At 39.0% G+C, this 21,927-nt stretch overlaps 1 protein-coding gene and 1 pseudogene across 1 annotated transcript in view; one reads left to right on the top strand and one right to left on the bottom strand.

The window, feature by feature from the left end:
• Positions 1 to 602: 602 nt before the first annotated feature.
• Positions 603 to 1,478, top strand: LOC112625409 (annotated as a pseudogene).
• Positions 1,479 to 14,278: 12,800 nt separating this feature from the next.
• SEC24B (SEC24 homolog B, COPII coat complex component) overlaps positions 14,279 to 21,927 on the bottom strand; it is a 59,122-nt gene continuing 51,473 nt past the window's right edge. Inside the window, exons 19-21 of the mRNA XM_025386313.1 lie at positions 21,145 to 21,237; positions 16,203 to 16,306; positions 14,279 to 15,176 (exon numbers count right to left, since the gene is read on the bottom strand). Of these exons, the coding sequence (XP_025242098.1) occupies positions 15,062 to 15,176; positions 16,203 to 16,306; positions 21,145 to 21,237 (312 nt within the window). The 3' untranslated portion in view covers positions 14,279 to 15,061. The remainder of the gene's footprint in view (positions 15,177 to 16,202; positions 16,307 to 21,144; positions 21,238 to 21,927) is intronic.

Here is a 21,927-nt window from a genome sequence, read left to right as displayed (position 1 = left end):
GTTTGGCAAATTTACAGAGTTATGCAACAGTCACCACAATCAATTAGAACATTTCCATCACTCTAGAAAGATTCCTCAGGCTCATTTGCATCACTCTCCACTCTTACCTCCAGCCCCAGGCAACTACAAATCTACTTTCCGTCTCTCTAGGAAGCAAAGAGCAAGCTGAGCTGGAGACACATTTACTTTGGGTTTAGTGGGATATTTTTGTGCGGTTCATGGTCATTTCCATGTACTGTTAAGATATTGCTAGTCATGCCCATGTAGGAATGGCTTCCAGGAATACTCCTGTTATCCATTGGGCCTCCCGCTTTGATTGAATTTTAATGGTATATAGAGAAGGATATTCCTTTCCCTATTCTGCCTCCAGGTCCTGGACCTCCATTTCTAATAGAGTCATAAAGAACTCTGTACCCAAATGAGAGTACACATTATTTCAAACACATATGGATGATTCACAATGTAATGACCACATGGTAGGCCTCAAAGGGAATCTCAAAAGTGACCTTAAACTTGCTAACATATAAGCTAAGTTCATGAAATTAAATACAAGAAATTAGAGTTTTCTGCCTGCTTCCTGAAGAGCAAGAAGACTGGTGGTCTGGTTCTTGGGCTTCCCTAGCAGCATGGCCCCCAAATGCCAGTCTCCCCTCCTGTCTCAAAAGAAGACACCAAGACCACCTCCTGCTCTGCAACCAGAGGAGACTTCGGCCTCTGTAGGCTTGCTGAAGAAGGGCAAAAAAGAACAGCAAGAAGCAATTGAACACATTGATAAATACAAAATGAAATAGACAGACTTAATGAACAAGACAGTGAGGAGATTTTGAAAGTAGAACACAAATATAACAAACTCTGCCAACAATTTTTTTAGAAGAGGTCAGAATTGATCTCCAAAATCCTAAGTTTTGGGGTAACAACGTTTGGCAATCATCCACAAGTGTCTGGACTGCTGGGGAACGAAAACGAAGAGGCATTGCATTATTTGACCAGAGTTGAAGTGACAGAATTTGAAGATATTAAATCAGGTTACAGAGTAGATTTTTATTCTGATGAAAATCCTTACTTTGAAAATAAAGTTCTCTTCAAAGAATTTAATCTGAATGAGAGTTAATCCATCTTCAAAGTCCACTGAAATCAAATGGAAGTCTGGAAAGGATGTGACTAAACATTTAAGTCAAATGCAGAATAAAGCCAGCAGGAAGAGGCAGCATGAGGCACCAGAGAGCTTCTTGACCTGGTTTACTGACCATTCTGATGCAGGGGCCGATGACTTAGGAGAGGACATCAAAGGTGATATTTGGCCAAACCCATTACAGTACTGCTTGGTTCCCGATATGGATGATGAAGAAGGAAAAGAAGATGATAATGAGGAGGAGGAGGAAGGATTAGAAGACATTGATGAAGAAGGGGATGAAGATGAAGGTGAAGAAGATGATGATGAAGGGGAGGAAGGACAGCAGGATGAAAGAGATGACTAACAGAACACTGACGGATTCCAACCTTCCCCCTTTTAAATTTTATCCAGTCCCTGGGGGCAAGTTGTAGTCTGTTTTGTTTTGTTTTTGCCTCTTGTGCTCAGTCGCCTTATTCTTGAGGTCTCCTTTTTCTACACTTATTTGGGGGAAATATCTTGAGCAGAATACAATGAGAAAAGAGTCTTTACCCCTTTCTGTTTGAAATTCATTGTTATCCCTTCCTGCCTGAATAAAAACTGTATGGAATCAACACCACCGAGCTCTGTGGGGAAAAAAAAAAAACCTGCTCCCTTCGCTCTGCTGGAAGCTGGAGGGTGCTAGGCCCCTGCGTAGCAGTGCATAGAATTCTAGCTTCTTGCCTCCTTTCTCTGTATACTGGGCTCAGAAAGTACACTGTGTGTCTATGTGAATATGGACAGTTAGCACTGACCAACATGTATCTATTTTCTCGTTTAAAAAAAAAAGAAGAAAAAAACCTTTAAAAATGGGGTTGGCTGGGTGCGTTGGCTCACGCCTGTAATCCCAGCACTTTGGGAGGCCGACGCAGGTGAATCACTTGAGGTCAGGAGTTCAAGACCAGCCTGGCCAACATGGTGAAACCCTGTCTCCACTAAAAAAATACAAAAATTATCTGGGCATGGTGGCAGGCACCTGTAATCCCAGCTACTCGGGAGGCTGAGGCAGGAGAATTGCTTGAACCCAGCAGGTGGCGGTTGCAGTGAGCTGAGATGTGGTTGGTTGTGTTAACTTCTACTTCCTGCCAGTTAGCCCTTATCTGCTTTTTTTTTTTCTCCCTTAGCATTTAATCATTACCTGACATATTACATAATTTTAAAATCTGTCTCCCCCAACTGGAATGTAAGCTCCATGACAGAAGAGACCTTGTCTGTTTTGTTCACTGCTCTATCACCAGCACCTAAGTAGTAGGTTCTCAAATATCTGCTGAATAAACTTAATAGATCAATAATAAAACAGGGCTTTAAAACTACAACCACCTTTAGGCCGGGCGCAGTGGCTCACGCCTATAATCCCAGCACTTTGGGAGACCAAGGTGGGTGGATTGCCTGAACTCAGGAGTCTGAGACCAGCCTGGGCAACACGGTGAAACCTCATCTCTACTAAAATACAAAAAATTAGCCAGGCATGGTGGTGTGCACCTGTAATACCAGCTACTCGGGAGGCTGAGACAGGAGAATCACTTGAACCAGGGAGGCGGAGGTTGCAGTGAGCCGAGATCACTCCATTGCACTCCAGCCTGGGTGACAGAGCGAGACACTGTCTCAAAAAAAAAAACAAAACAACAACAACAACAAAAAAAACTACAACCACCTTTAAAAATAATAGAAACACACAAACTTGTGGTTAGTAGTACATGGGGATTTGCCAGACACTGTTCTAGGCTGATGGTAGAGTGATGAATAAAAAAGATGAGTTTCTATATTCACAAACTGTGTATTTGACAAAGGACTAATATCTAGAATCTACAAAGAGCTCACACAAATCAACAAGAAAAACACAAATAATCCCATCAAAAAGTGGACAAAGGATGTGAATAGACAATTCTCAAAAGAAGATATACAAACAGCCCACAAATGTCAAAAAATGCTCAACATCACTAATTATCAGGGAAATGCAAATTAAAACCACAATGAGATATCAACTTACTCCTGCAAGAATAGCCATAATTAAGAAGTGAAAAAACAATAGATGTTGGTGTGGATGTGGTGAAAAGAAAACACTTTTATACTGCTGGTGGTAATGTAAACTAGTCCAACCACTATGGAAAACAGTATGGAGATTCCTTAAAGAATTAAAAGTAGATCTACCATTCAATCCCGCAATCCCACTACTGGGTATCTACACAAAGGAAGAAGTCATCATATGAAAAAGACACCTGCACACACGTTTATAGCAGCACAATTTGCAACTGCAAAAATATGGAACAAACCTGAATGCCCATCACCCAATGAGTAAATAAAGAAAATGTGGTATATATATATTTATACCACACACGCGCGCACACACACACACACACACACATACCATGGAATACTACTCAGCCATAAAAAGAACAAAATAATGTCCTTTGTAGCAACTTAGATGGAGTTGGGGGCCATCATTCTAAGTGAAGTGACTCCAGAATGGAAAACCAAATACAGTATGTTCTAGCTTATAAGTGGGGGCTAAGCTATGAGGATGCAAAGATGTAAGAATGATATAATGTACTTTGGCGATTCAGGTGGGGGGAAGGTTGGGTGGGGATGAGGGATAAAAGACTACATATTGGGGCCAGGCGAGGTGGCTCATGCCTGTAGTCCTAGCACTTTGGGAGGCCAGGGTGGGTAGATTGCTTGAGGCCTGGAGTTCAAGACCAGCCTGCCCAACATGGTGAAACCCCGTCTCTACTAAAAATACAAAAATTAGCTGGGCGTGGTGGTGTGTGCCTGTAGTCCCAGTTACTCGGGTGCCTGAGGCATGAGAACCACTTCAATCTGGGAGGCAGAGGTTGCAGTGAGCCGAGATTGAGCTACTGCACTCCAGCCTGGGTGACAGAACAAGACTCCAACTCACAAAACAAAAAAACAAAAAACAAAAAACAACAAAAAAAGACTACATATTAGGTACAGTGTATACTGCTTGGGTGATGGCGATGGGTGCATCAAAATAACAGAAATCACCACTAAAGGATTTATCCATGTAACCAAAACCAGCTGTACCCCCCAAAACTATTGAAATAAAAATAAAAATTATTTTAAAAATTGAGACTTAAGAAATTTTTTTTTAAAAGATGAGTTCTGTGTTCTTACTTTACACAGAACCTAGTGGGGAAGCTTGTTCACCTAGTGAACAAGTAATTAAGTAAAGTGACATAAAGGTTAGAATAGGAAAACTAACTGTAAGGGCGTATGGGAATATACAGCAGGGAGACCCCGCCTAGGCTAGTGGTAAGGGACAGGCTGGCTTCAGTATACACTAATAACTGAAGGAGGAAGAGCAGTAAACCAGATAAAAAAGTAAAGATGAGTTCTTAGCAGGAGGAACACCATGTTTACAGGCTCAGAAGTTTAAGAGGTCATAACCACTATTTTAATAAACAGGTAGGTCAAAAGCCTGAGATAGTCTTTTTAGAATAAACCTGGTAGCAAAACAAACAAACAAAAAACAAAAACAAAAAACCCACAATTGTGGCTTACTGGTAAGCATCGAGTTTTGAAGTCTGATGCTATGTACATGCAATGAACTAAGACTACTTGCTTCTTTCTGTATACCCATCTGTACTGGAGAGTCTGAAGCAAAAAGTGTAGTTAATACATCGATCACAGTCAACAGTGGAGGAGGCAGCAGCCCACATGATAATATTTTGGTTTTCCATGTCTAGTGTGGAATAATTTTAGTGAAGGTGGAAAGTGATAGGAGGGCAAAGGGCAGGCTCGATGTGGGAGTATTATTACTATTCTTATTGTTGTGCTGTTATTTTGTTAAGACATTGACTGCCATTTATCAAGTATTTACTACAAGCTGGGTGCTGCACAAGAAACTTTACATACTCGTTCCATATAATTCTCACAAAACTCTTACCAAGGAACTATTATTCTCTAGTAGGGATATGAAGGCTCAGAGAAGTTTAGAGACTTGCCCCAGGTCACACAGCTAACAGAGGAACTATAATTCAAATTTTGTTGTTTGGCTTGCAAACCCATATTCTTTCTATTACAGTCAGTCTAACATACTGTGACAGATCTAGTGCTAGAACTGAATTCTTTTTCACTATCAAATTTATTCCCATTATGCCTCTCAGATTGTCTTCTAATTTCCCTTCAGCACAGTATGGAATGTTGGTTGGTTGGCATTCTTTACCTGGTGGGAGATGCAAATCTTACTTTTGAAGAGTTTGAATCATCAGTAATCCATTCTTTTACTAGGCTATTATATTTCATTAACTTTTAGTACTGAACATAGAAGTATTAAGAGGCACTCTGGAAAAATCCTCTAGACACAGTCCTCCTTGCCCAGTTACGTCACAGCAAATCAATTCCTCTTCATAATCCAGACGATTCTCCTTCTGGTTGTTGACAGAAGAAGCCCCAAATGGCTACGTAATACTCATAACTTCCAATACAGTTGGAACGATGCTGTGTCCCTTTGAGAACTAAGCATCTCTCCTTTGTAAACTAAGACCCTAAAATTCGGGGACTATATTAAGGGAATGATTTCACTTTCAATTCTTGATTCTCAGACCTGTGTGTCTGGCTACAGTAGAAAAATGTTGGTTGCTTATTCAAAGCATATACTGTATCCTGTAGGATGATACTCCAACCATCACCATAACTGAGTCTTCAGAAGAACATTCCACCTTTTTGCCAGGTCAGCTGCTTTGGGGGGTCTGTAGTAGTCTGTTCCTGCATTGCTATAAAGAATTACTTGAGACTGGGCAATTTATAAAGAAAAGGCTTAACTGACTCACAATTCCACAGGCTGTACAGGAAGCATGGCTGGGGAGGCCCCAGGAAACGTACAATCATGGCCAAAGGTTAAGCGGAAGCAGGTACGTTTTACATGACCAGAGGAGGAGGAAGAGAAATCAGGGGTAGGTGCTACACACTTTTAATCAACCTGATCTCATGAGAACTCACTATCACAAGTACAGCAAGGGGGAAATCTGCTCCTATGATCCAATCCAATCACCTCACAGCAGGCCCCTCCTCCAACCTTGGGGATTACATGAGATTTGGGCAGGGACACAAATTCAAACCATATCAGGGTGACAGGTTGTAGTAACAGCAGTGAATTCCCATTAACACACTTCTTTTGCTATGAGTTCCTCGATCAGAAGCAATGTTGTGGAGGTCATATGGCAATGATGAAGGCATTCTGTAAGCCCACAGATGGTGGTGGTAGCAGAAACACTGCAATCTGGGCAGGCAAATCCATATCCAGATTGTGTGTCTATTCCATTGAGGACAAATGCTCCATATCAAAGGGGTACAATGTAATCAACATATCAGGTGGCTACCAGTTTTCCCCAAGGAATGATGCCATATTGAGGAATCAAAGTAGGTCTCAGCTGACAACGCTTAGAAATAACAGTGGCAGTAGCCAGATCAACTTTGGTGAAGGGACATCTATAATATTTAGCCCACACATAGCTTCTATCCTTACAAGTATGGTAACTTTGTACATGAACCATTGAGCAAATGCTGGGGTGGCTACAGAAAGAGGCTGATATTCACAGGATGGGTCACCTTCTCCACCTGATTGAGATGGACAAATTTTGCTGCAGATGCCCTTTGGGGTGCATTGATATGGAACACAACTATCTCATGTGCTGTGTCCATTTCGTGAAGTTCATTCAAATCCCTCTTCTCCAAACCTCCTTGTCCCCAATTTTCTAATCCTGTTCCTGCCAAGACCTTTGTCATCTAGTCATTTGCCATTGCCTATGAAGCTACATAGATCTACATCTTTTGAGATCTACATCTCATAAAGTGTCAATCACTGTACTGCTTGAAGTTTTGCCCACAAAGAGGATTTATTATGAGACTAATACTATAGCAGACCAGTTGATGCCAGCACTTTGTCTTAAATTCAGGTTTTAGTTTCTCCCTTAACTGATTATAGGAAAACATCCCCATAAGGCCATAAATGTGAATGCAGGGAAAGGAAGCGGTGTCGAGTCGGAGCTGCCTGCTCATGCAACTGACTTTAGGATCTGCTGAGCCTGATCCCTTATATACTAACGTTAAGCAGCCACTTATCAATAGATCGCTACTGTGCATATTCACTCCTACTGCTTGGTTCACACTGGTCAGCATAGATCCCAAGGACATTCGACATCCTATACTAGACAGCTCAATAACAATCTAAGAGCTACTCTCACAAAGGTAAGTTTTGTTTTTTGTGTTTTTTTTTTTTTTTTTTGCAGAAGAGGTCATGGCTCTGCTCTAAAACCCTAGAGAAGTCCGACTCTCCGGTTGAGGCTTGTTATGGCATTTGTATTTGCCACAGACCCTGCTGAGTTGGATGTGCTGCGTCAATAAAGCCCAAGTGGCAAAACAGTTTGCACTGAAGTCTGAGTTGATGTAGAGCCTTCTTTTGCTCTAACCACACCTCAGATTGGCAGCCTTACAAGTTACTTGGTTATGGAGTAGAGTAGCACACTGAAATGTTGTATACATAGCTTCCAAAAAAAAAGCCACCAAGCATTGTGCCTCACATTGTGGAAAGTGGCAAAGGGAGCAGCAACTTGTCTTCTATATTAGTGGGGATCTTGCAACATGCTCCAGACCACTGAAACTCAACTTCAGAGGTGGTATACGCCTGAATTTTCATAAGGTTTATTATCCATCTTCTGGCACCATTCTCATTCTATGCCAGATTTTCTTTCAATTTCTATCTAGCGTATTATAGTATGTTTCTCCTCTTATCCAACTGAAACTGTCTTTTATTCACAGGTCTTCAATGCATTTTCTCTCTAGCTTGGCATAACATTGGTTCTGCTGGACACAGTGGCTCACACCTGTAATCTCAGGGCTTTGGGAGGCTGAGATGGAAGGATCGCTTGAGCCCAGATGTTCAATATTAGCCTGGGCAACATAGCAATATCTTGTCTCTACAAAAAAATAATTAGCCAGGCATGGTAGTACATGCCTATAGTCCTAGCTGCTCAGGAGACTGAAGCAGGAGGATCCCTTGAGCCCAGGAATTTGAGGCTGCAGTGAGCTATGATCATACCACTGTACTCTAGCCTAGCAAGACCCTGTCTCTAAGGGGGAAAAACTGGTTCAACAAACATTTACTAAATGCCTACTGTATGTCAGGTATAGGGGGCACTATGACTAAGAGAACCTGGTTCCCACATTTGAGAGAGAATGTCAATTGTAACACAGTCTGATGGGGGCTATAGTAGAGATGAGAATGTGTTATGGATACACACAAGAGTATTTAACCCAGATGAGAGAGCCATCAGGAGAGGCTGCCAGGAGGTAATGATCCCTAGGCTGAATTCTGAAGGATAAGGAGGAGGAAGTGCTAAGAAAGCCAGGAAGGGAATGAAAGACAGGGTTTTCCAAGCAGGGGAGCAGCATTTGCAAAGCCTGGATGTGAACAAAGAACAGGCCCTATAATGATGTACATTTACCTTCTTTTCCTTTCAAAGTTATTCTTCTGGTTACTACTCATTCTCCACCCCAATTTTGTCCTCACTCCTCACAGATTATGACCCAAAAGAGTGCCATAAATGCTATGAAGACAATTTAGGTTCATTACATTTTTGGTAAAAACCTTTTGAAAGACCACTTTTTGCTTGTGAACACAGTATTCAGGTCCTAGTTATTAAATACAGCTTTAAATTTTGACCTTTCTTGTTTAAACATCTTATTCATCCATTTCTCCATTTACCTCTATTATTCTTAACTCTGAACATAATTACTTACCAGCTTTTGATAACTAATAGGAGACAGGCTAGAGAAACAGTCATCTTCCATTCTATTAGAATTTTTCTGGTTCCATAGGAAGTGCATGTAATAGGCATTTTCTATTGTTACTATGCAAGTCATAAGACCTAACCCCCAAAGAAGCACAATTTGAAAGAAATCGACTACAGGGGGAAAAGATCCATAAAAACTTTCATTAAAAATGGGAAAAAGTCCTCCTAACTGGTATAATGTTTTACAGATTTCCCAAGGGTCACTGTGAAATGACTCCACTATAAGAAAGGCTAATAAGCTTTTCCAGTTGTTCAATTAAATTAAATGTGTTTCTGCCATGTATCCTGTCTTGGGAAGAGTACCTGGGGATATGTGAAGTGGGATAAGAAGTTTAAAGAAAATCCAAAATACAATCCCTGCTCTAAAGCAAATTCCTAAGTAATAAAGACTTGAGAGGAACATATAGAAATTGCTTGTTTATTTTTAAAGAGAATGAGCTTAAACATATGATTTAATATTATAAAACAATATCCTATTAAGTTAAAAAGAACCCAGTTATAATATGGCAGTTGGCTTAATTCTATATACAAGTTATTTAAATTAGCACATATTCACTGGCTACATCATCAAAATGTTATAAGCAATATAGAGGGGTATTTACTTTTAGCAATGAAAGCATATTATTCTACCAAAAATATTTAAAACTCAGTTATAGAAAACTAGAAAAATATAGTGAAATATGCATATATACATCATTATACACAAATCAAATAATCTATAGCAATCTCAATGGTTATCAAGCTAAAATAATACATATCTGAAATGCAAAAATAGCAGAAAAACCATGAATACCTCCCAACAGGATGATACATTCATAAGAAAATGCTTGAGTACTGACCGTAGGATAGTTTCTGTCAGTTGTCTGACCTGCTGTGTGACAACACCTGTATAAACACTTGTGCATTCTTGCAAAATTATAAACCTTGTACAGGAACCAGGCATCTTATAAGTACAGTCCTAAGCAAACTCTAATAAAACATTGATTTTCATTTGTGGAAACACATTTTAGTGGTCTTTAGTAATTTATTTATTAGTAAGTAATAACATTACTAGTAAGTAATTACTTGTAAGTAATGCTCATTGGTCCAAAAATGAAAATCCACAGAACTGTGCATTGTTTACTAAACAAAAAAAATTTTAATTTTTGGATCTGCCCATGTCTAATCTGAAGGCAATGAATACATTAATAGCTTCTGTGTCTCCTGATTATGATTACCTTCCCAACTTAAACCAAGTACACAAACATACTTCCCACCCACTTGTTTTATATTAAGTATTACTTCTTACAGTTATTATAAGAATGCAGGCGGGAGGAGGATACCAATTTTTTGGTTGATACAGATCCTGTCTCTGAATTCAGAGGCAAAAGATGAATGAATTATGTAGTATCTCCTATTTTTGTTTTTCAGATTTCACGTGCCAAAGCTTGAGTGTTCTTAATTTTTTCTTTAAAAATTTGTGTTTTTTTTTTCTTTGAGACAGAGTCTTGCTCTGTCATCCAGGCTGGATTACAATGGTGCAACTGTAGCTCACTGTAGCCTCAAACTCCTGGGCTCAAGTAATCCTCTCACCTCAGGCTCCCAGGCAGCTAGGACTACAGGCACATACCACCACAACTGGCTAATTTTTTATTTTTATTTTTTATGGAGATGGGGTCTTGCTATGCCGCCAAGGCTGGTCTCAAACTCCTGGCCTCGAGAGATCCTCCCACCTCGACCTGCCAAAGTGTCGGGATTACAAGCGTGAGCCATCACACCCGGCTGAGTGTTCATTTTTTTCATAACTCGTCTTCTTTCAGTAAGTTTTAGTTTTCTCTAGATAACGTCTGCAATGTTATTTTCAACTTTGTTGTGAGTTTTCATCTTTTCCTATGTCTTCAAAAGTATTTTAGTGAGAAGATATTTAGAAGAGGAGGGCTCACGGTTTATTTAATATAACACTTTGCTAATATGTGCATTTCCTAGCCTCACAAGTTGAATACGTAACAGTCAAATCCCCAAATAGCTATCAAATAGCATTTGCCACACACATATATACATATTAATGTATGAATACTTTTAATAATTAATGTATGCGTTTTAATGTATCTCTCGCCAGGTCCCTAATCAGGTAGTGAATATGAATTGAGGTATCCAAAAAGCTCTCCCAGGAAATTCTGATCCGATCCCTACCACTAACACTAAGAACCACTATCTGTTTTTAGTTAGTTGAAAAAGCAGTTCACAGAATTCCTGACAATCTTACCCCTTGATCTCACCCAACACTCCCTGCCTCACAAAGCAAATGGCCAAAAGACGGCAATGAGAATGAATTATCCACTTCCCATCAGGATTACTCTTCTCATGACTATATTTTTGGTTTATGTCAGTCTCCACACACGCTAACTGAAACCTGGCTGTCTTGAGGATATTATCTTCCTCCAAACCTGTCAAAGGATGGCTGTGTTTGATGCTAAACCCCGGGCAGGCATCTCTCAACTCCTCTGTAGGCATCTGCATTATTCTTCCTCCTTACCTACCTCACGCCCTCAGCATATCCCCTTGCCACTCCTCCTTATTGCAATCATTTACAGTCCCCGTGTCCCCAGGATTATTCCTGTCATTTTTGGGGGGAAAATTTTAATAATCAAATAGATGATCCATTTGAAACCCTGAGCTCTAAGTTCTCACATCCCTACCTCTAGTTATCTTTAATAACATCTCAACCACTTATTCCCCTTAGTCTTGTCGTTATCTAAACTTCCCCCAAATCTCAATTCCAAGCTTTTCATATCCTAACCACTACATCTTATCTTGCCAACTCATTCTTTCTGACATCTATACTCTTAAAAGCTCTTTAACCTCAATGGGACCTCCAAACAACTAAGCCCACTACCCATCACTACCCATCTCTATCCAGTACCCATTTTGTGCTCTTGTAGCTTAAATGAGAGTCACTCCCTTGTATACATTCTAAATTCCCTTGCTCCTCCTCTATTCCTTGTATCCAACTGTGGTTAAACCCAACTTTCTACCAAGCACTGAATATAGCTAGAGGAAAGAGGTACAGTTATCTGACCTGCTGTGTGACAACACCTGCTTATTAGTTTCATTTTAAGTTCGACTCACAGCCCAAGATGGGCCCTCACAATCCTACTACATACCACTGGTAAATTCAACATCTTACTCTCCTAGACTATTTTGCAAAACCTCTAACCCTCTTACCCCTTCTCAGCTGATAATTCTGCTGCTTCTTTCACAGAGAAAAGAGCAATCAGAAGGTAACTTCTGCATTCATCTACCACAAAGTTCTCCTATTTGGACAGCTCTTGTTCCAGGTATCTATGTGGCTTCAGCTCTCTACTCAACTCTCATCTTCTTAAAAGAGCCTTTCCTGGACACTATCAAAAACAGTATTTTCCATCTCCTTTCTGAGCTTTATTTTTCTTCATAACATTCATCATACTTACATAGAATTATACATCACACTTACAAATTATATAAAATGATTTTTGCCTCTCCCCAGTCTTCTATGTTCTCACTTTAGAGTATAAGCTTTGTGGAAGTGAGGATTTTATTTTGTGCCTGGAACAATATCTGGCAAGCACTAAATGCTTATAAAGATTTATTGAATGAGTGACAAAATATCCAAAGACAAAAGATTTTTGTCTTTTATAAAGAAGAATTATACTTTTTAGGGTGAAATTGAAGTACTTAGTTGCCCTTAGAGTACTATAGTTTCTCTTTTTTTTTTTTTGAGTTGGAGTCTGGCTCTCGCCCAGGCTGGAGTACAGTGGTACAATCTCGGCTCACTGCAACCTCTGCCTCCCAGGTTCAAGTGATTCTTCTGCCTCAGCCTCCCGAATAGGTGGGACTGCAGGCAGGCACCACCATGCCTGGGTTAGTTTCTCTTAATGTTCAGATTCTCTCTTGCTGGAGGCAGCATGGTATAGGGACAAGTATGGACCTGTGGGTGGGGGGTGGGGTGGGAGTAGGTTGTGGGTAGGGAGAACATTTGGATTTTTACTATTAGCATTGTCACTAGTTAGTAAGTAAAGTCATTTAGGGTGAGTCATTTAACCTCTAACTTCCATCAGCGGATGTGAGAGTACTTTTTTCCCCCAAAGAAATGAGATCCACGAAAGCACAAAACCAGTAAAAATAAACCACTACACACAGCAAGTCTTTTTCTTTTCTTTTTTTGAAAGATTCCTTTTTTTTTTTTTGAGACAGGGCCTCACTCTATTGCCCAGACTGAGTGTGGTGGTGTGGTCAGAGTTCACTGCAGCCTTGACCCCCTCAGCTCAGGATGTCCTCCTACCTTAGCCTCCTGAGTAGGTGGGACTACAGGTGCACACCATCCCTGGCTAATTTTTTTGTATTTTTGTAGAGGCAGGGTTTCCCCCATGTTGCCCAGGCTGGTCTCGAACCCCTGGGCTCAAGTCATCCGCTCACTGTGTCCCCTCAAAGTGCTAGGATTATAGGTATGAGCCACCAAGCCTGGCAGAGTCTTTTTCCTTCCAAAGTTTGTTGATGGGGACTTTCATAGTGTACAGAATAAAATTTACATCACATAATCTAATGGATCCTTAACAGTTTTTTATAGCAAACAAGTTGACACTGAATGAGAGGTTTCTGGATCAGACGAAAATCACTTTCAAAATTCAAGATGGCAATCTTAAAGTCAATTAAATAAATGGGATAGTCACATGTGTTACTAAAATTTTCTTGCTATAAGTGTGCAGGCAAAAACATCTAATATAAATGAAAAAGACAATTTAAGATTATACTTACTAATTAAGAGTATTTTTGAAAGTAGCACCATTTGTTTTAGAATACAAACAGAATAAGTACTTGGTAATGTCCACAGACTAATGAAAATGTATTGATTCATATATATTACTTTTTTCTTTCTTTTTGATACGGAGTCTCACTCCGTTGCCCAGGCTGGAGTGCAGTGGCGTGATCTTAGCTCACCCCAACCTCAGCCTCCAGGTTCAACCGATTCTCCTGCTTCAGTCTCCTGAGTAGCTGGGATTAGAGGTGCCTGCCACATTTGGCTAATTTTGGTATTTTTAGCAGAGATGGGGTTTCACCATGTTGGCCAGGCAGGTCATGAACTCCTGACCTCAAGTGATCTGCCCGCCTTGGCCTCCCAAAGTGCTAGGATTACAGGCATAAGCCACCATGCCTGGCCTGATTCACATATATTACTAACTGAAATGCAGTATCACTGCACTTCCCCAATTAGTAAATTCAATACATTCTGTATATAAAAAAATCCACCAATCCCCACAAAAAACCAACCAAACAAAAACCCCAAAAAATCACCAAACCATACTGTCAAGCGAAATAGTTTTAATTAGTAGGCTGATCATAAATAAATCCACATAAAAGATTTAACAGAATTACAAATAGTTTTGTGTTCCTTTGTGGACTCAATTCATAATACGCATTAGTCAACCTCATTCTCTAACTGTGACAAAAAGAGTTGTCATCCAACAATGCAGCACAGTTTAAGCAATTCATATTCTATAGTTACATTTTTACATTTTTTTTACAAATGTAACATTTATGTACATTATATATAGATTTTTTCTATAGTTCATGTACTGAAACTCTATTGTTTTTACAGGGAAAATGTTGAATTCATTTAATGAATAAGAAACATTCCTTGTTAAAAAGTAATTCATATAAACAAATAACATGGTACCACTGCCTTTTGGCATCTCTTGCCAGAGTTCGAGTCCAGAAATGTTATATTAATTATAAGAAAAAAGAATTTATCTAATTTTACATTATGACGTATCATTCCACATAGCTACATAAATTTGCCAGCTTGCAATGAACAGAGCACTGTACTGCCATACTACTGGAAATGTGTAGAAACCAATTCAAAATATACTTGGTGAAACAGCATCATCGTTACCATTAATTTGAGTTGAAAAAGATCTGTCAAGTTCTTTCTTCCCCGTTACTTTTTACCAAAGCCTCAGACAGAGTGCTGTGCGTTGCATCTTGTATTAACAAATGCCTTCATTTCAAATTTCCCATGTGCTTCTCTGACAGATTATGCTTTACCTAGGTTACAGATCTTTTTCTTATTCAATTTTATTCTACTTCACTTACAAATCTGCTGTTGAACATGAAGCAAAAATTCATAGTAAGAAAATGCAGCTTCTGTCCGGTCTTCAATCAAATGCTGAAAAAATTCTGCTTTGGCAGGACTCTCATCTCTGGAAGAAAGAAAAGGGCATTTGTCTAAACATATTTAAAAGCCCTGATTTCACCACTTTGTAATCTATCTCATAAAATTACACTTGTATCTTGTATATTTATACAAATAAAATAAAAGCGCATATTTCTAAAAAGAGTAACTGTATATTTTAAAAATTACTGGGCTGGGTATGGTAGCTCACACCTATAATCACAGCACTTTAAGAGGCTAAGGTGGGAGCACTGCTTGAGCCTAGGAGTTCAAGACCAGACTGGGCAAAATAGAAAGAGCCCCACCGCTTAAAAAAAATAATAATAAAAAAAATAAAAAAAAAATTAAAAATTGGCTGGGTGTGGTATCTCACGCCTGTAATCCCAGCACTTTGAGAGGCCGAGGCGGGTGGATGACCTGAGGCGAGGAGTTCGAGACCAGCCTGGTGAAACCCTGGTAATGGTTTTTCACCAATGGTGAAACCCTATCTCTACTAACCAACATGGTGAAACCCTGTCTCTACTAAAAATACAAAAATTAGCTGGGCGTGGTGGTGGCCGCCTGTAATCCCAGCTACTTGGGAGGTTGAGGCAGGAGAATCGCTTGAATACAGGACACAGAGGTTGCAGTAGGTTGAGATCATGCCATTGCTCTCCAGCCCGGATGACAAGAGTGAAACTTCGTCTCAAAAAAATAAAAAAGAAAAATGAACAATTAGCCAGGTGTGGAGGGAAGTGCCTGCAGTCCCAGCTACTTGGGAGTCTGAGTTGGGAGGATTACTTGAGCATGGGAGGTCCAGGCTGCAGTGAACCATGATAGCAGCAGCCCTGCACTCCAGCCTGAGTGACAGAGACTCTATCTCAAATTAAATAAAAATTAAAAATTACTAATATATGGAGATGTCAGAAAATGGAATACAGGGGATATAAATCAAGTAACAACATTTTACCACCAGAATATATTTTGATACTATTTAAAGTTTGTTTTGAAGACAAGCAATTCCACAGACTACATAGGAAAGACAACTTCACAATTAAGTTACAGAAGTACTTACTTTACTATGTGAAGGATTGGACTTAATGGTCTGCTGTCTCTAAGCCAAGTTATGAAGGATCTGGCTCTTTCTGATGAAAGTGTATCTAGCTCTGGAAGATGTGTCTGGTAAAAGAAATACAATTAGGAAACTATTTCCTTTCTCATAGACTTCAGCAGTATTAGAACAAAATCATGATTCCTACTATCACCCCCAACTGCCAGCACTCTATTTCTTGGCTTCAACAGCAGCAACTACACAAATTATTTAAACTGTTGAAAAATCTGTTTATATTTTTCTGGATAAGTCAATAAAATATGTGCAATGATATGTCACTGACATTTTAACTGACTATATTTTTCTTGCTAAGTCAATAAAACATAAATGATTAGCATGTCACCAGTATTGTGTGGCGCCTTTATGCTTCTTCCAGAGGAAATGTTCAAATGAAGGGGGATACCATTAAATTCCAAATTCCCTTAGCAATTATATATTATATCCTATTCTAAAATTAGCCATTCTGGGAGAATTTCACGTTTCCTTTAATTTAAAGGCAAAGAATTTTAAAGTACAGTGTGGATATGTAAATATATTTTAAAACTATATGCAAGATTATTTTAAAAGGACCTAAAAGTCTATTTTTTTATACACATACATACATAAGAAGGTAAGATTTACTTTTCTTTATCAAAGTCAACTGTAAATTAAATAGTAAATGAACAGTAAATTAAATAATTCAAGAATGTAGTATATAACAAAATTTAAATAGACAAGTTTGGAATAATTATGTTTGTAATTCCTGTCAATATTCTAAAAACCATTTCTATTTTGATGTGAATTTTTTCAGCTGTTTTCTAAATTATTACTAAGTATACAAACACAGTTTTGAAAATACAAATGGGGATCATATCATGAATACTATTCACTTCAGGCTGTATCCTTCTTCTTCTTTTTCTTTTTAAGAGATGGGGTCTTGCTACGTCACCCAGACTGGAGTGCAATGGCTGTACACAAGTGCAGTCATAGTACACTACAGCTTTGAACTCCTGGGCTCAAGCAATCCTCCTGCCTCAGCCTCCTAGCCTTCCAAGTAGCTGGGACCACAGGTGCATGGCACAGTGCGCCAGACTGTATTCTTTTTAATAAATGCACAGGTATTATTTAATACTATAGCATGTGTGTATATATGCCTATTTCCATGAATACATCTACAGGATATATTCTTTGCAGAATAATTTACTGTGTCATAAAGAACATGATTTTAACAGACATTGTCAAATTGCCCTCTAAAAAGGTTGCATAAGTACTATATATTCCAGTCAATAGTGTTCAACAGTGTCCATTGCCCTGTGCTGTCTACATGATTGTCCATTATCAAATTTTAAAATTTCTGACAATCTGGTAAATGAAAGAAATGCTATATTACTATTTTTTTCCTAATTATGAGTGAGATTAAATATTGTTTCATATGACCTCTACTTTATTTTTCCTTTATGAATTTCCTGTTAAAATCCTGTACCCAGTTTTCTTTGGAGGAGGTCGAAAGGAAGGAAGTAGGTCTTCTTAAAGATTTGTAAGAGAACTTTTCACAGAGAAGTTAGCCCTTTTTCAGTCTTATGAGTTACAGATAATCTTAAGATTTTGTTGTTTGTATTTTGGCTTTATTTATTTATTGTTACCAAATAGAAATGTTTTATATTTGTGCTTTCAGATGTATTTATCTTTTGAATCACCGACTTACAAAGGCCTTGCATATTTTAATATTATTAAAAAAAAAAAAAAAATTCGGCGGTGCAGTGGCTCATGCCTGTAACCCTAGCACTTTGGGAGGCTAAGGCTGGGGGATCACAAGGTGAGGAGATTGAGACCATCCTTGCTAATACCGTGAAACCCCAACTCTACTAAAAATATAAACAATTAGCCGGGCATGGTGGCGGGCGCCTGTAGTCCCAGCTACTGGGGAGGCTGAGGCAGGAGAATGGCGTGAACCCGAGAGGCGGAGCTTGCAGTGAGCTGAGATTGCACCACTGCACTCCAGCCTGAGCGACAGAGCAAGACTCCATCTCCAAAACAAAACAAAACAAAACAAAACAAAAATTCACAAATATTTCTTCTAGTGATCTGCATGGTTTCCTTTTTTACATTTAAATGTTTAATCCATTTGAAAGTCATTTTGATATAAGGAATAAAGTAAATATCGTCTTGTTTTTTCCTTAATGACTAATCAGTGGTCCCAAGATTATTTTTCTAATATTCCATTTCCCCACAGTAATTTAAATTCAATCTTTACCACACTGTATTTTTCATTAATTAGACCTGTTTCTGAACTCTATTCTGTTCCACTGATCTGTTTACAGTGCCAGTATCATGGTACTTAAATAACTACAGCTTTAGAATAAGGCTTACTATTTTACTTAGAATTTATTTTTCATATATTTCCCCCTTTGCTGACATTATTCTCCCTTTTCGTTTCCTTATTATCCTCGTTTGTTGAGTTTCAACAATGAACTCTTGGATTATTTGTCAATTAAAAAAAAAATCAAACAATGACAGATTGTAATAAGGATTACACTGAATTTATATTAATTTCAGGAAAAAGGATATATTTACATTATCTAACAATAAGGTAGGCCAGCTTTCCTTTCAATTAATTAATTATACAAATCTGTTTTCAGAATCATATTTCCTTAGTATTGGTTAGCATACATTCAGTAAAATCCTACTGAAAAATTTGTGTTTAGTATAAGCAAAGTAACTTTTTTTTTTTTTTTTTTTTTTTTGAGACAGAGTCTCGCTCTGTCGCCCAGGCTGGAGTGCAGTGGTGCGATCTCGGCTCACTGCAAGCTCCGCCTCCCGGGTTCACGCCATTCTCCTGCCTCAGCTTCCCTAATTGCCGGGACTACAGGCACCTGCCACCACGCCCGGCTTTTTTTTTTTTTGTATTTTTAGTAGAGACGGGGTTTTACTGTGTTAGCCAGGATGGTCTCGATCTCCTGACCTCGTGATCTGCCTGCCTCAGCCTCCCAAAGTGCTGGGATTACAGACATGAGCCACCGCACCCAACCACTTTTTTTTTCCCCCAGACGGAGTCTTGCTCTGTCGCTAAGGCCGGAGTGCAGTGGTGCAATCTCGGCTCATTGCAACCTCTGCCTCCCGGGTTCAAGTGGTTCTCCTACCTCAGCCTCCCAAGTAGCTGGGACTACTGGCACCCACCACCACACTCGGCTAATTTTTTTTGTATTTTTTAATAGAAACGGGGTTTCACCATCTTGGCCAGGATGGTCTCGATCTCTTGACCTCGTGATCCGCCCGCCTCGGCTTCCCAAAGTGCTGGGATTACAGGTGTGAGCCACCGTGTCCGGCCCAGCAAAATAATTTAAATCCAAAGTTAAAGTTGTTGGAAAACAGTTTGGCAGTTCCTCAAAGAGTTAAACATAGAGTTATCATGTGACCCAGTAATTCTAATCCTAGGGATATGCCCAAGAGAACTGAAAACATATATTCACACAAAAACTCGTACATAAGCATTCATAGTAGCCCTATTCACAATAGCCCCAAAGTAGAAACAACTGAAATATCCATCAATGGATGAGTGGATGATCAAAATGTGGTATGTCCATACAATGGACTACTTTTCAGCCATAAAAAAGAACACACTGGTCAAGCACTGTGGCTCACACCTGTAATCCCAGCACTCTGGGAAGCCAAGGCAGGAGGACTGCTTGAGCCCAGGAGTTCAAGACCAGCCTGGGCAACACAGGGATACCCCATCTCTACAAAAAAAAGTTTTAAAATTAGCCAAGTGTGGTGGCACACTCCCGCGGTCCTGGCTACTCAGGAGGCTGAGGTAAGAGAACTTTTTATAGAGAAGTTAGCCTGTTTTCAGTCTTATGAGTTACAGATAATCTTAAGATTTTGTTGTTTGCATTTTGGCGTTATTTATTTATTTTTACCAAATAGAAATGTTTTATATTTGTGCTTTCAGATTTATTGATCTTTTGAATCACTGACTCACACATAAAGGCCCTACCCATTTTAATTTTTTTTTTTTTCAGATGGAGTCTTGTTCTGTCGCCCAGGCTAGACTGCAGTGGCGCGATCTTGGCTCACTGCAAGCTCCACCTCCCGAGTTCACGCCATTCTCCTGCCTCGGCCTCCCGAGTAGCTGGGACTACAGGCGCCCGCCACCATGCCCGGCTAATTTTTTTGTATTTTTAGTAGAGACAGAGTTTCACCGTGTTAGCCAGGATGGTCTCAATCTCCTGCCCTCGTGATCTGCCGGCTTCAGCCTCCCAAAGTGCTGGGATTACAGGCATGAGCCACCGTGCCCGGCCTGTTTTAATACTATCAAAAAAAATTTTCACAAATATTTCTCCTAGTGATCTGCATGGTTTCCTTTTTTACGTTTAAATGTTTGATCCATTTGAAAGTTATTTTGATATAAGTACTATTGATTCCTACTCAGGAGGCTGAAGTGGGAGGACCACTTAAGTCTGGGAGGTCGAGGCTGTAGTGAGCCATTATTGAGCCACTGCACTACAATCTGGGTGACAAAGCAAGACTCTGTCTAGAAAAATAAATAAATAAATAAATAAATAAACAAACTACTAATATAAGATACAACATGAATGAATCTTAAAAACATTACAGAAAGTGAAATAAGTCAAATACAAAAGGCCACGTATTACCATTTATATAATATATCCAGAACAGGCAAACCCAGAGATAGAAAGTAGGTTACTAGTTGCCTGGGGACAAGGATAGGGAAGAACTGGGAGATATGGGGTTCTTTTAGGGTAATAGAAATGTTCTGAAATTAAATAGCGGTAATGGTTGTAAAACACTGTGTAATACCAAAAACCACTGAACTGTACATTTTTAAATGGTGAATATTACATGAATTTTACATCAATAAAAAAAAAACGAGCAAACAAAACGTTATAGGTGTATAAAATCTACTGACCATTTTCTGTGGTATTGATGCAAAATTAGGATATCCAAGCACATCCTCTATGAAGTTATTGTCAGAGCCTTTCCCAACCCAAATGTAGAAAACCTAAAAACAAAAAGCAACAAAATATTAAAACTCCCTAATAGTCAAGAGAATTCATTTTAGCTAATGTTCTCAGACCTATCACCTCAAATAAGGTAGGAACAAACATAAGAGTAAAAAGGAAATCTATAACTGTTACATTGTGAATCTATATGTAAGAATCCAGAGTGGTTCACATCTTCTTTGATTAAATGTTAAGGCTTCCCATAAAATATATTTTACCTTTTGCAGTTATTTTCCCAATAGAAATATAATCCTTTAATCAGTATAACTGACTCACTGTATTTCCCATCCACTATTTCATTACTGTCTGTGTATTTTCACTCATGCATTTCTCCCTCTTCTGTAGCTATCCAAATCCTTTTTCTGCTCATAAGGTATCATTTTGAAGCCATCTTAACCATTCTGACACCCTTCAACAACTACCCCTGCCCAGTGATTTCTCTTGAACTCCTAATCATTAATTAGGTTTCTGACAATGGATATAAGTTGAACTAGATAAACTCTTGAAATACTTTTAAATTCTAGACTCTAGATGGTAAAGTTCCTGAAGATAGGAATTTACCTCATTAGTTCTCTTCATCAAGTATACATAATTCATGACGGTAAATAATCTATATTAAAATGTATTACTCTATCAGTATTATTAATACAAGTATCAATAACATCAGTATAAAATGAAGTCCAAATAGA

Source organism: Theropithecus gelada, chromosome 5, assembly GCF_003255815.1.
Source record: "Theropithecus gelada isolate Dixy chromosome 5, Tgel_1.0, whole genome shotgun sequence".
In the NCBI taxonomy this organism is placed as follows: domain Eukaryota; kingdom Metazoa; phylum Chordata; class Mammalia; order Primates; family Cercopithecidae; genus Theropithecus; species Theropithecus gelada.
Note: the sequence above shows the minus strand (reverse complement) of the source record. Positions and strands in the feature narration are given on the sequence as shown.